Raw genomic sequence first — 15,135 nt, 5'->3', positions numbered from 1 at the left:
ACACCTAGGTATAGGTAGTTGTCCACATATTCTAAGTCAGAACCGTCCAGAGTAGTGATGCTAGACGGGTGGGCGGGTGTGGGCAGCGATCGGTTGAAGAGCATGCATTTAGTTTTACTTGCATTTAAGAGCAGTTGGAGGCCAAAGAAGGAGAGTTTTATGACATTGAAGCTCGTCTGGAGGTTAGTTAACACAGTGTCCAAAAAAGGGCCAGAAGTATACAGAGTGGTGTCGTCTGCATAGAGGTGGATCAGAGAAACACCAGCAGCAAGAGCGAAATCACTGATGTATACAGAGAAAAGAGTCGGCCCGAGAATTGAACCCTGTGGCTCCCCCATAGAGACTGCCAGAGGTCCGGACAACAGGCCCAGCGATTTGACACACTGAACTCTATCTGAGAAGTAGTTGGTGAACCAGGCGAGAAAGTCATTTGAGAAACCAAGGCTGTTGAGTCTGCCGTTAAGAACGTGGTGATTGACAGAATCGAAAGCCTTGGGCAGGTGGATGAATACGGCTGCACAGTATTGTCTTTTATTGATGGGGGTTATGATATCGTTTAGGACCCTGAGCATGGCTGAGGTGCACCCATGACCAGCTTGGAAACCAGATTACATAGCAGAGAAGGTTTGGTGGGATTGGTCAATGATCTGTTTGTTAACTTTGCTTCTGAAGACTTTAGAAAGGCAAGGTAGGATAGATATAAGTCTGTAACAGTTTGAGTCCAGAATGTCTCCCCCTAAGAAGAGGGGGATGACTGCAACAGCTTTCCAATCTTTAGGGATCGCATAGAGAGGTTGAACAAGCTACAGTGCCTTGCGAAAGTATTCGGCCCCCTTGAACTTTGCGACCTTTTTCCACATTTCAAACATAAAGATATAAAACTGTATTTTTTTTGTGAAGAATCAACAACAAGTGGGACACAATCATGAAGTGGAACGACATTTATTGGATATTTCAAACTGTTTTAACAAATCTAAAACTGAAAAATACTTTGTAGCGCCACCTTTTGCTGCGATTACAGCTGTAAGTCGCTTGGGGTATGTCTCTATCAGTTTTGCACATCGAGAGACTGACATTTTTTCCCATTCCTCCTTGCAAAACAGCTCGAGCTCAGTGAGGTTGGATGGAGAGCATTTGTGAACAGCAGTTTTCAGTTCTTTCCACAGATTCTCGATTGGATTCAGGTCTGGACTTTGACTTGGCCATTCTAACACCTGGATATGTTTATTTTTGAACCATTCCATTGTAGATTTTGCTTTATGTTTTGGATCATTGTCTTGTTGGAAGACAAATCTCCGTCCCAGTCTCAGGTCTTTTGCAGACTCCATCAGGTTTTCTTCCAGAATGGTCCTGTATTTGGCTCCATCCATCTTCCCATCAATTTTAACCATCTTCCCTGTCCCTGCTGAAGAAAAGCAGGCCCAAACCATGATGCTGCCACCACCATGTTTGACAGTGGGGATGGTGTGTACAGGGTGATGAGCTATGTTGCTTTTACGCCAAACATAACGTTTTGCATTGTTGCCAAAAAGTTAAATTTTGGTTTCATCTGACCAGAGCACCTTCTTCCACATGTTTGGTGTGTCTCCCAGGTGGCTTGTGACAAACTTTAAATGACACTTTTTATGGATATCTTTAAGAAATGGCTTTCTTCTTGCCACTCTTCCATAAAGGCCAGATTTGTGCAATATACGACTGATTGTTGTCCTATGGACAGAGTCTCCCACCTCAGCTGTAGATCTCTGCAGTTCATCTAGAGTGATCATGGGCCTCTTGGCTGCATCTCTGATCAGTCTTCTCCTTGTATGAGCTGAAAGTTTAGAGGGACGGCCAGGTCTTGGTAGATTTGCAGTGGTCTGATACTCCTTCCATTTCAATATTATCGCTTGCACAGTGCTCCTTGGGATGTTTAAAGCTTGGGAAATCTTTTTGTATCCAAATCTGGCTTTAAACTTCTTCAGAACAGTATCTCGGACCTGCCTGATGTGTTCCTTGTTCTTCATGATGCTCTCTGCGCTTTTAACGGACCTCTGAGACTATCACAGTGCAGGTGCATTTATACGGAGACTTGATTACACACAGGTGGATTGTATTTATCATCATTAGTCATTTTAGGTCAACATTGGATCATTCAGAGATCCTCACTGAACTTCTGGAGAGAGTTTGCTGCACTGAAAGTAAAGGGGCGGAATAATTTTGCACGCCCAATTTTTCAGTTTTTGATTTGTTAAAAAAGTTTGAAATATCCAATAAATGTCGTTCCACTTCATGATTGTGTCCCACTTGTTGTTGATTCTTCACAAAAAAATACAGTTTTATATCTTTATGTTTGAAGCCTGAAATGTGGCAAAAGGTCGCAAAGTTCAAGGGGGCCGAATACTTTCGCAAGGCACTGTAGTAATAGGGGTTGCAACAATTGCAGTGGATAATTTTAGAAAGAGAGGGTCCAGATTGTCTAGCCCAGCTGATTTGTAGGGGTCCAGATTTTGCAGCTCTTATAGAACATCAGCTATCTGGATTTGGGTGAAGGAGAAATGGGAGAGACTTGGGCAAGTTGCTGTGGGGGGTGCAGAGCTGTTGACCGGGGTAGGGGTAGCCAGGTGGAAAGCATGGCCAGACGTAGAAAAATGCTAATTGAAAATATTCATTATCGTGGATTTATCAGTGGTGACAGTGTTACCTAGTCTCAGTGCAGTGGAAAGCTGGGTGGAGGTGCTCTTATTCTCCATAGACTTTACAGTGTCCAAGAACCTTTTGGAGTTTGTGCTACAGGATGCACATTTCTGTTTGAAAAGATAGCCTTTGCTTTCCTAACTGCCTGTGTATATTGGTTCCTAACTTCCCGCGGGGGCTATTCGATGTTAATGCAGTACGCCACAGGATGTTTTTGTGCTGGTCAAGGGCAGTCAGGTCTGGAGTGAACCAAGGGCGATATCTGTTCTTAGTTCTACATTTTTTGAATGGGGCATGCTTATTTAAGATGGTGAGGAAAGCACTTTTAAAGAATAACCAGGCATCCTCTAATGATGGAAAGAGGTCACTATCCTTCCAGGATACACGGGCCAGGTTGGTTAGAAAGGCGTGCTCGCTGAAGTGTCTTAGGGAGCGTTTGACAGTGATGAGGGGTCGTCGTTTGACCGCGGACCCATTACGGACGCAGGCAATGAGGCAGTGATAGCTGAGATCCTGGTTGAAGACAGCAGAGGTGTATTTAGAGGGCAGGTTGGTCAGGATCTATGAGGGTGCCCGTGTTTATGGATTTAGGGTTGTACCTGGTAGGTTTCATAATAATTTGTGTGAGATTGAGGGTATCTAGTTTAGATTGTTGGATGGCCGGGGTGTTAAGCATATCCCAGTTTAGGTCACCTAACAGTACAGACTCTGAAGATAAATGGAGGACAATTAATTCACATATGGTGTCCAGGGCACAGCAACTCCACCCCATTTGTCAGTTCTATCTTGGCGGAAAATGTTGTAGTTGGGGATGGAAATTTCTGAATTTGTGGTGGCCTTCCTAAGCCAGGATTCAGACATGGCTAGGACATCAGGGTTGGCGTAGTGTGCTAAAGCAGTGAATAAAACAAACTTAGGGAGGAGGCTTCTGATGTTAATATGCATGAAACCAAGGCTTTTACGGTTAGAGAAGTCAACAAATGATAGCGCCTGGGGAATAGGAGTGGAACTGGGGGCTACAGAGCCTGGGTTAACCTCTACATCACCAGAGGAACAGAGGAGGAGTAGGATAAGGGTACGGCTAAAGGCTATAATAACTGCTTGTCTACTGCGTTGGGGACAGAGAATAAAGGAGCAGATTTCTGGGCGTGGTAGAATAGACTCAAGGCATAATATATGGACAAGGATATGGCAGGATGTGAGTACAGTGGAGGTAAACCTAGCCGTTGAGTGACGATGAGAGAGGTTTCGTCTCTGGCGGCACAAGTTAAGCCAGGTGAGGTCTCCGCATGTGTGTAGGGTGGGACGAAATAACATTTTGAGCGGGACTGAAGGCTCTACAGTGAAATAAAACAGTAAAAACTAGCCAAGACAGCAGTAGACAAGGCATATTGACATTAGAGAGAGGCATAAAGCAGGTGCATAATATGCTGTGACCCTAATCAAAAAGTACTTAATAACTCCAAATAGCAAAATCGTAGCTGTAGGTTATTTTAACATTTTAACTTAAAACATTTTGTTCATTTGTTTTGCACTGCATGGATCACCGGTGCAGTTGAATGCAGCATTGCTGTATGGTGCACTCAGAATGTCTTGTAGTTGAGTAGTCAGGCTACTGTTCAAATGTTGCTGTAATAGGTCTACATGTTTCTCCTTTGCATGGTGTTTTGTTGCAGGTTTTGCTTTTTGGTTATTGATTGTCAAGCTTTAAAAACTGAAGCCAGACTGCAACCCTTTAGGAGCCAAGCTAATTTCCATCCCCTGTGAGCTGTAAACAGCTTGTGTTTATGTTTATGTCCAATGGCAGATGAGCACCGATACGTTTTATCTATAATTTCTCTTCATTATTTTTCTTCAAATGACAAGGATCAAAAACCATTTGCCATTAGATTGTCGACTTCATTCATGATGATGACTGCTAGCTTGCTAGATAAGAATGTTAATGTATGATGTTGACATGATCAGTCCAATCAAAGCGACTGTAGATATAACGTGGTTTGACATCATTTTATCTGTCGCCAATGACCTTGAGCCTTCTTGGGTGGGCACTTCTGATGTAACTCTATGGCAGCACCAAAGGGGCTTGAATTTTTTAGCTCTACCTTAGATTTGGCAGTGACATAGTGTCCCCATGAGTGACAGAACACTGAGACAATCATGGCGCAACTAGAGAACATTACCAACATCTACGCTCCGTATTTTTCACTGGCTGCCCCACCACGACAGAAAGCACTGAGCTAGGCTGAAACACCTACATTTTGGAGCTGCCTAACTCAACAAAGCAAAGAGACCAAGTTTGTATGAAGCTTTATTAACTCAATGATTTGTAGATTATTTTTTACATTGTTTGCAAACTGATATGTGACACGTATTAATGTCAAAATAACATGCAAAACAGGCAACCCCCCCCCCCCCCCCCCCCAAAAAAAAAGAACACTTAAACAAGGAGGCAAACAATGACATGCTACATTTAAATAAATTATGTATCATTGTATGTAGCCTATATTGAGGTATTATCTTCAGTGTCACTATGACAATGAACGTACCCTGAAAGAGTTGAATGTGTTACCACTTTATTAATAAGCATACTGTGTGCACTAGGATGTGTTGATCAGTTGATTGACAGGTGTACTGTAAAATGATAAACGTTCCTCTAGTGTGGATGCTCACCAACGTGGGTTCGAGTCCAGACTTGCGATAAACAGTTACTGCAAAACTGCAATCTGTAGGTGTTTGTTCACGTCCATCTAAGTCAACATTTCTAATTGGCTGATGAAGAATTTGTTGCAGGATATAATCACTGGCACCTGGTGAAGTTAGCATCGGGCTAACTTCCTGTTATCTGATAGGACCATCTGCAATTTAGCGTTCTGTCACATGTAAGTAAATCAACAATTTCTGTTGGCTGAGAAGCATTTTGAGCTGGATAAACTGTTTAAGTTTAAATCTGTGCTTAAGTTTGCAAGAATGCCCCCAAGGTAACTATCCACACATAGACATGGGCAGCAATCTTTCTCCGGAGCAATGGGGGCTGGAATTAGGTACAGCAGGAGACATTGCTTGCAAACTGATATGTGACACGTATTAATGTCAAAATAACATGCAAAACAGGCAACCCCCCCCCCACTGCTCTGGGAGGAGCGGTGTGTGTTGTTTGGCGTGCCCCACTTGGCAGTGCTTGATATGACTTTTAGTGCAGAGCATGGCGGGCGATATGGAAGCGGGCCAAAACGAATTGACAAACCAAATCATTGCGCGGGCCGGATAGAAATGTGTCATATTTTTACATTTTGGCAACCCCACTGCAGTTCCCCCGTGACCCAACTAGGAGTCGTGACCCCCACTTTGAATATACCCTGTGTTTGTGAGACATCCCGTTTCACATGCCCTTAGGTTTAATCATAGTTGGCCAAACTGCTAAGAATTTAGTTAGGAATCAACTTTCTGTCCTAAATCTTTGGTGCTTTCCAATTCCCATGGGAAGTAAAGCAAACGTTTGCCCTTGAGTCAGACAAACCGTTCCTCCCATTTGCACTTTGAGAACTTGGAAAGTAGGTCAGGAACTTTTGTTATGCTGTCTGGCAGTTATGCTGTGACAGTTTAACCGTGTCAAATATGATCTGCATTGAAGCTCAGAGGTCCCTTTACCTTCATCCTAGTATTAACCACTTCTGTTACGTGTCACATATTTAAAAAAATAAAAACAACATAGAAACATTTAACTCACAACGGTGCATATTATTTTGAAACGTTTTTATTATTATTTCTCCGTTTTCTGTTTTGTATTTTTTTCCCCCCTCTCACAGTCTGTGGTAAATCTGATTAGCGAGCTCCAGGAGCAGATGTGTAGGTTTCAGGAGGAGATCCATACCCGGATCATGGAGAAACGGGCCATGGAGGCCCAGGGGGAGAGTGGTGCCCGCAAGGCATACGACCAATGCCCCGACGTGGGCTTGGGTGGCTCTGACGTGGAGGAGTTTTGCTGTCGCTGTGGAGGACAGAATGTAGGCAGACTCTCTGAACCAAATGGACGCACTCCCCCGTCTCTCTTAACCCCCGTCCTCCTCACCCTTCTGGAATCCTCTACAGGCTTTAACACTACCCGCTTTTCTTACAGTGTCCGACGTCTCTACCTCTACTACTACAGTGTGTGGGAATCCTGTGGTTTTCATGTGTGCTGTTTGCTTCCATGTCCAGGTGTTATCTCAATCTGCGTTACTCATTGTAAGTGGTGTGGTGTGTTTGCATATCCGTGGGTCACCTTATTAATGCAGCCAAGGTTTGCTGGTCACTTTCTCCAAGTACTAGGCTTGGTTAATGGCTTACGCTACTAACTACCCTGTCTCTAAACATGAAATTCATTGTTAACATGTTTTTTAATGACTTTATGACATTTTCAAAGAAACATTATATTCTTGTTGCCAGTTTCTTGTTGCCAGTTGCCAGTTTAAAAAGACAACTTTTTAAAATGTGCATAATTGATGCTATAACAAACTGGAAACCAGACTATCTAACTGACAGGTAATGGCCATAAACATTGGTCCTTTTAAATAGTCTGAGCCATCCATACTGAGTACAGTATAGGGGACTGACTGACTGGTCACACATTAAAAGGGTCACCTGCTGTGTTTCCTGGGAAGTGGAGGTTTAGCTTTTTGTCTTAACTGCACGGTGTTTTCGGCTGTCAAGGGAACAAACTACTTGGGATTTGGAAAACCTTCCTTTCTACTTTTTGGTGTAACATGTTCATTTATAAACTGAGGGAACAATGTCTAGATCCTAACACTGGTTTTTGACTGTGGAAAAATTGTCGTTTTCGTGTGGAAGGCACAGTGATGTTTTTAGTTTGGAGATTTTACATCAAAGGGACAGTCATTTTCAACTAAAACATTACAATATGTTCTGTGTTATTCACAGGGCTTCCTGCAAGAACTCCGGTTTCTCAAGAGTAAAGTGGATGAGCTGGAGGGGGAGAAATCGCAGTATGAGAAAAAACTAAAGGCCACAAAGGTAAAAAAATCATTTCTGTCACTTTTTTTCTTTATAGTTCACTAATTATCTGTCAGTTTAGTTTATTCACATGGCACTTTGTGACACCCACTTTAGTTATTTAGTTATTTTTGCTTATTAATATTCCAATTTCATTTGAACACGTACAGTCGGAAAGTATTCAGACCCCTTGACTTTTCCCACATTTTGTTACGTTACAGCCTTATTCTAAAATGGATGATTTCCCTCATCAATCTACACACAATACCTCATAATGACAATGTGAAAAGAGTGTTTTATAAATTGTTGCTAATTTATAAAAAAAAATATATAAACAGAAATACCTTATTCAGACCCTTTGCTTTGACACTTGACATTTAGCTCTTGTGAATCCTGTTTCCATTGATCATCCTTGAGATGTTTCTACAACTTGATTGGAGTCCACCTGTCGTAAATTCAATTGATTTGACATGATTTGGAATTGCACACACCTTTCTATATAACGTCCCACATTTGACAGTGCATGTCTGAGAAAAGAACCAAGCCATGAGGTCGAAAGAAATGTCCGTAGAGCTCCGAGACAGGATTGTGTCGAGGCACAGATCTGGGGAAAGGTACTGAAAAATGTCTGCAGCATTGAAGGTCCCCAAGAACACAGTGACCTCCATCATTTTTAAATGGCAGAAGTGGGAGGTGACCAAGAACCTGATGTTCACTCTGACAAAGCTCCAGAGTTCCTCTGTGGAGATGGGAGAACCTTCCAGAAGGCCAACCATCTCCGCAGCACTCCACCAATCAGGCCTTTATGGTAGAGTGGCCATATGGAAGCCACTCCTCAGTAAAAGGCACATGACAGCCTGCTTGGAGTTTGCCAAAAGGCACCTAAAGACTCTCAGACCATGAGAAACACGATTGAACTCTTTGGCCTGAATGCCAAGTGTCACGCCTGGAGGAAATCTGGAACCATCCCTACGGTGAAGCAGCATGGTGGTGGCAGCATCATGCTGTGGGGATGTTTTTCAGCGGCTGGAACTGGGAGACTAGTCAGGATTGAGGCAAAGATGAATGGAGAAAAGTACAGAGAGATCCTTGATGAAAACCTGCTCCAGAACGCTCAGGACCTCAGACTGGGGTGAAGGTTCAACTTCCCCAGGACAACGGCCCTAAGCACACAGCCAAGATGACGCAGAAGTGGCTTCGGGACAAGTCTCTGAATGTTCTTGAGTTGCCCAGCCAGAGCCCAGACTTGAACCAAATCGAACATCTCTGGAGAGACCTGAAAAGAGCTGTGCAGCAACGCTCCCCATCCAACCTGACAGAGCTTGAGAGGATCTTCAGAGAAGAATGGGAGAAACTGTATATCCCCAAATGTTTTTTATTTTTTTATTTGACCTTTATTTAACTAGGCAAGTCAGTTAAGAAAAAAATATTATTTTCAATGATGGCCTAGGAACAGTGGGTTAACTGCCTTGTTCAGGGGCAGAACAACATATTTTAACCTTGTCAGCTCAGGGATTCAATCTTGCAACCTTTCAATTACTAGTCCAATACTCTAACCACTAGGCTACCTGCCAAATACAGGTGTGCCAAGCTTGTAGTGTCATACCCAAGAAGATACGAGGCTGTAATCACTGCCAAAGGTGCTTCAACGAAGTACTGAAGGTGCTTCAACAAAGTACTGAAGGTGCTTCAACAAAGTACTGAGTAAAGTGTCTGAATACTTATGCAAATGTGATATTTCAGTCTTTTCTATTTAGTAAATGTGCAAAAAACAGTTTTTGCTTTGTCATTATGGGGTAATGTGTGTAGATTGATGAAAAACAAAACCATTTATTCCATTTTAGAATAAGGCTGTAATGTAAGAAAATATGGAAAAAGTAAAGGTGTCTGGATACTTTCCGAATGCAATGTAATTTCTTCTTTATTTACTTTGATGATCTTGGCAACCCCGATTTTGGAGATAAACTGTTCCTATCTTCAAGCTTACTGTCCACCCCTTCTGGCTTTCTCTCTCTCTAGCTGTCTATCTCTTACTCTCTCCATGTGTGTTACCAGTCGCTCTTGTCCAAGCTCTCTAGCCTGAAGCTCACTGTAGAGCACACGCAGGTAGAGAAGCAGCACTGGGAGGAGCGATGGCGGACCGCTCAGGTGCATCTTCTTCTTCCTCACCCCTAAACCGCCTCTCGTGCTGACTCCTCCTTCTCCTCCCCCTCTGCTCTTGTTGTGCTCCACCTCCTCCTTCTTCTGCACCTGTCCCTCTTCCTCCTCCTCCTCTTCCTCTCCTCTTGTTAACCCCCATGGTTGTGGAATCTCATTCACCCAATCCCATACAGGTTCAGGTGGTTCTACTGAGATCCTCTGGGTAGAGTTTACTAGGAGTATTGTCACCTGTATGACTATTAAATCTACGGAATCCATATGACGAACACCTCTGACGTACCCGTTTTAAGTCACTTTAGATTAGAGCTCAGATGTTATTTTCTTATACATTTAGTTAAATAATGTGGAATGATATATGACAGAAATGACAGAAATTCAAAAAATAACAAATTAAGATAAATGTATGAAAGAGAAAGTGAAAAACAAACTTTTGATATTGAGTCGGTCCGACAGCTCACTATTACTCCCCCGTCCTCCCTTACCAAGCACTAATAATACAGAAAACTCGGCATGCTCCAATGGCATTCTGTTATTCAATGTACGTGTTTTGCAAGAGCGAGCGGAAGGGGGATAGAGGGGGCGATACGTACATATCGGGCTGCAGACAGTTTGTCCATGTGCACAGGATATATCTACACTGTGCTCATCCAGCAGAGACGAGTCAAGTTTGTGTGTGTGGTTGTGAACGGTAGACAGAAGTTCACTCTAGGACTCCTGTTTAGTTCACTGACCAAGTTCATGACCTCCTAAAGGTGTCTCTGTAGTTATTGACTAGTGACTACTTCCACACAGGCTCCCGTCAGTTCGGACTGGCAGATAATCATCATGCTCCCCTCCAGGCTGCCACTCAGGCTGCCCTATAGGCTATATTGGCTTAGTGAGATTCCCTGTTTAATGTGCATGTGGTCTATTGGGTTTGTACTGCAGTGGTGAAGTGTACTGTTGTGTTTTCATCCGGCCTCATTCTCCAGTTTTATGTCTTCTACTGTACCTAGTTCCAGCCCACATTGCTCCAACCTGTGTTACCGGAGAAGGTTTGCTGCCCATGTCTATGTGTGGATAGTTACCTTGGGGGCATACTTGTGAACATGAGCAAAGATTTAAACTTAAACAGTTTATCCGACTCAAAATGCTTATCAGCCAACAAAAATTGTCGATTTACTTAAACGTGACAGAACGCTAAATTGTAGCTGGTCCCATCAGATAACATGAAGTTAGCCCGATGCTAACTTCACCAGGTGGCAGTGACTATATCCTGCAACAAATTCTTCATCAGCCAATTACAAATGTTGACTTAGATGGATGTGAACAAACACCTACAGATTGCAGTTTTGCAGTAACTGTTATTTTAAGACGTTTATTGCGAGTCTGGACTCGAACCCATGTTGGTGAGCATCCACACTAGAGGAACGTTTATCATTTTACAGTGCACCTGTCAATCAACTGATCAACGCATCCTAGTGCACACTGTGGGCCTATTAATAAAATGGTAAAACATTCAGCGCTATTGTGCATGGTAACAGCTGGAAAAGAGAGGCAAGCAATGTGTAGCCGAAGTAAGAAGTTAAATATTAGCTTGATATTAGGCCATTCGTTAGCTAAATATTAGGGCTATAAATATTTACCTGTCAAAGTGCAAGGAAAAAAAGTTTACAGATTATGAAATGGCAGATCTGCATGTTGCTCTGCGATCCCCAGGCACGAGGAGGTATTGATCAGGCCTATTGATTGGCTTTTTCTTGGGACTCCATAAGATTTAAGAGGAATAGCCGAGGCAGCAGGGATGCCAGGTGCATGAATTCGCAACAAAACAATGAAGTCAGAGATGTGTAACCTAAGTTAGAAGCGTATGCGCATTAGCCCATAATTAATTAGCTCAATTAGCTCATTAACTCTTTCATTAGCACTTAGCTTCATTAGCTCTTTCTGAAAACACTATAAGTGTAGCCTACACATCTATTACATAGACGAGTAGGCTACACTTATAGTGTCTTCAGAAAGTATACACACACCTAGACTTTTTCCACATTTGTTCTGTTCCAGCCTGAATTATTAATGGATTAAATTGAGATGTTTTTTTACCACTGACCTACACCCAGTACCCAAAAATGTCAAAGTGGAATGATGTTTTTTTTTTTTTACTAATTAATAAAAAATGAAACACTGAAATGGCTTGAGTCAATAATCCTTCAACCCCTTTGTTATGGCAAGCGGAAATAGGTTCAAGAGTAAACATTTGCTTTACAAGTCCCATAATAAGTTGCATGGACTCACTCTGTGTGCAATGATAGTGTTTAACATGATTTTTGAATGACTACCGCGGCTCTGTACCCCACACAAACAATTATCTGTAAGGTCCCTCAGTCAAGCAGTGATTTTCAAATTCAGATTCAACCACAAAGACCAGGGAGGTTTTCCAATGCCTTGCAAAAAATGGCACCTATTGGTAGATGGGTAAAAAAAAAGCAGACATTGAATATCTCTTTTGCATGATGAAATAATTCACTACATTTTGGATGGTGTATCAATACACCCAGTCACTACAAAGATACAGGTGTCCTTCCTAACTCAGTTGCCAGAGATGAAGGCAACCGCTCAGGGATTTCACCGTGAGTGTGATAGGAGAACACTGAGGATTGATCAACAAACATTGTAGTTACTCCACAATACTAACCCAATTGACAGAGTGAAAAGAATGAAGCCTGTACAAATATTCCAAAACATTCACCCTGTTTGCAAAAAGGCACTAAAGTAATACTGCAAAAAAATGTGGCAAAGCAATTCACTTTTTGTTCTGAAGTGTTATTTTTGGGGCAAATCCAATACAACACATTACTGAGTAACACTCTCCATATTTTCAAGCATAGTGGTGGCTGCATCATCTTATGGGTATGCTTGTCATCATTAAGAAGTGTAGTTTTTCAGGATAAAAAATAAACTGAATGGAGCTAAGCACAAGCAAAAATCCTAGAGGAAAAGCTGGTCCAGTCTGCTTTCCACCAGACACTGGAAGATAAGTCTCTGGGCTTACCGCCTTAGTGGAACATGTCACCAATTAGTGATAGCAGTGAAGGTAAATTACAGCTATTTGACAAGACCACAAGACCACATCTTCAACTTTTTTAAAAATTATGTACGAATATAAACGTACTTGTTGCATAATCCTCCTACATCTTTATTGCTGTGAAAGCACACGAATGAGTGTGAACCTGTAAAAGGTATAGGTATATACATAAAACAAACACGCCAAAAACCATGGGGAAAACAGAGAGTTAAATAATGAACAAGTAATTGGGGAATTGAAACCAGGTGTGTAAAACAAAGACAAAACAAATAGAAAATGAAAAGTGGATCGGTGATGGCTAGAAGGCCGGTGACGTCGACCGCTGAATGTCGCCCGAACAAGGAGAGGGACCGACTTTGGCAGAAGCCGTGACAGAAACGATAGGAAGAAATGTGGGATTTTGTCATATATGCGAAAACAGTAACAGTTTGTCTCACGTTAGGACATTTTGTTACAGACCAATGGAACAAAAGTAAACCTTCGATTTGTAGGTTTTAAATATCCCTCTAGTGGCCGCACTGACCTATTTTAAGAAATGCCATTGGTTGGTGGATATAAAGTCTAAGATCTTAGGCTGATGAAGAATTTGTTCCAGGATATAATCACTGCCACCTGGTGAAGTTAGCATCGGGCTAACATGTGCCATGTTATCTGATGGGACCAGCTACAATTTACTGTTCTGTCATGTGCAAATCAGTCCCCAATTTTAATTGGCTAATACCCATTTTGAAACTGTTTACATTAAAATGGTTGATCGCAAATATGGCCACATTGTGTTTAAAGTGCTTTGTTCGACTAGAATAGATTCTTTGAAACACAGAGCTTTTTATTGACTTGAATTGATCAGTATTTGTTTGTTCTCCCTACCCCACTAAGGACTTAAAGCGATGCTCCAAATAGTTTGTATAATTTCAGCGTGGTGCCCACGAGCCAAAACGGGTCCCCGTTTTTGTTGTTCTACGTCATCCAATTTGTATGATACAGTATGTTACGAATCCAATTTGCACAATATGTTACGAATTTGAATGTGTTTAAGATTGTGGACTGTGTCTTTTATCAGGAATTATGCACCACACCTAGGGCTGTTGCGGTGACCGTATTACCACCACACCGTCGGTCACGAGTCATGAAGGCAGTCAAATTCCACATGACTGTTTAGTCACGTAATTAGGCTTCTCCAAGCTCTGATGCTGCTGCTGATCATAAGTAGCCTACCAAACTTGCTAACTGCCCGGTACTCAGCACTCTATTGTCCCTTTACGCAATCTGGCATCAATGCAAATGTAATCGAAAATCGAATCAAATACTTCATGAGAGCCCATGAGCTCATGTTGCGCAACATTTCTATAGGCTATGCAATTGCGCGAGAAAACAGAGTGATGGCCTCTACTAAAAAGAGGAGGTTCCAATCTTATTTCTATAGGCTAGGCCTGCTATACTTATTTCTAAACTTTCCTAATATTAAGCAGATTGCTTATATTTACAACAGGAGTATTACCTACCTGGCTGGCATGAACTAAAGTGGCCAAATAACTTCTTAAAATTAAGCACATTAATATGGGATATATTGCATCCCACAACTGTCCCAGACTATGTTTGGAATATTTATTTATTGCACAGAATAGAATAGGTCGACCTTTGTACTATGGCGGATAGTAGATTGACATAGGCTAGTGCTTTTGCTGTTCGTTAGGCCTATTCATCTTGTTGGCTGACGAAAAGTAAATGTGGACAGTTCAGTTGCGTCCCCGATGTGTCTCTCTTCACTTGTAGCATATGAGAAAGACCCGATCACGTGATGGAGAGCCATGTGAGTGAGAGGTGATTTGGAACGCGCAGCACTCAGGACGAAGGGCACAATGGCCACTGGCCGGCTGCAAAAGGCATGTTTTTTTTAAGGTGCATTACTACCACACAAAGGGAATGCTGCTGTAACATTTTAGGCATTATCAAGTGCTTGTCAAATTGTGAATGAGTGACTGATGTAGTGTGTACAGAACAAAGCAGAGCTCATGACTTTCAAGCAACTTAAAAAAAAAATCATCATTAGAGTCTCATCATGCAGGCTTACAATGTATTAAAAATCAAATCATATAGGCCAACGTTTGAAGAACAACTAAAGTTACATTAATAACTCTAAATGAAGCATATAGGAGTACCTATTTCTTTATTAACCGCTCAACACAGAATACTCCCACAAATCGCACTCCCACAAATCGTTTGGAGAAAATATCCAGTGTATTTTATTC

At 42.0% G+C, this 15,135-nt stretch overlaps 1 protein-coding gene across 50 annotated transcripts in view; it reads left to right on the top strand.

The window, feature by feature from the left end:
* The window catches only part of LOC110523834 (liprin-beta-2), a 113,159-nt gene that overhangs the window by 77,088 nt on the left and 20,936 nt on the right, over window positions 1-15,135 (top strand). For 14 of the 50 annotated variants that reach the window (XR_016495377.1, XR_016495375.1, XR_016495385.1 and 11 more), the window contains one exon: window positions 7,591-7,683. Coding sequence is in view for 45 of the 50 variants with exons in the window: in XM_090232623.1 (XP_090088749.1) it covers window positions 7,591-7,683 (93 nt within the window). In the remaining 5 variants the exon portion in view is untranslated. Of the gene's footprint in view, window positions 1-6,479; window positions 6,678-7,590; window positions 7,684-9,681; window positions 14,770-15,135 lie in introns of those variants that run through there. The other 36 variants (XM_090232518.1, XM_090232506.1, XM_090232497.1 and 33 more) reach the window with 8 other exon arrangements.

This window comes from Oncorhynchus mykiss, chromosome 1 (assembly GCF_057628025.1).
Source record: "Oncorhynchus mykiss isolate SJ-2025 chromosome 1, ASM5762802v1, whole genome shotgun sequence".
Lineage (NCBI taxonomy): Eukaryota > Metazoa > Chordata > Actinopteri > Salmoniformes > Salmonidae > Oncorhynchus > Oncorhynchus mykiss.
The sequence above is the reverse complement of the archived record's forward strand: the minus strand, read 5'-3'. Positions and strand labels throughout refer to the sequence as shown.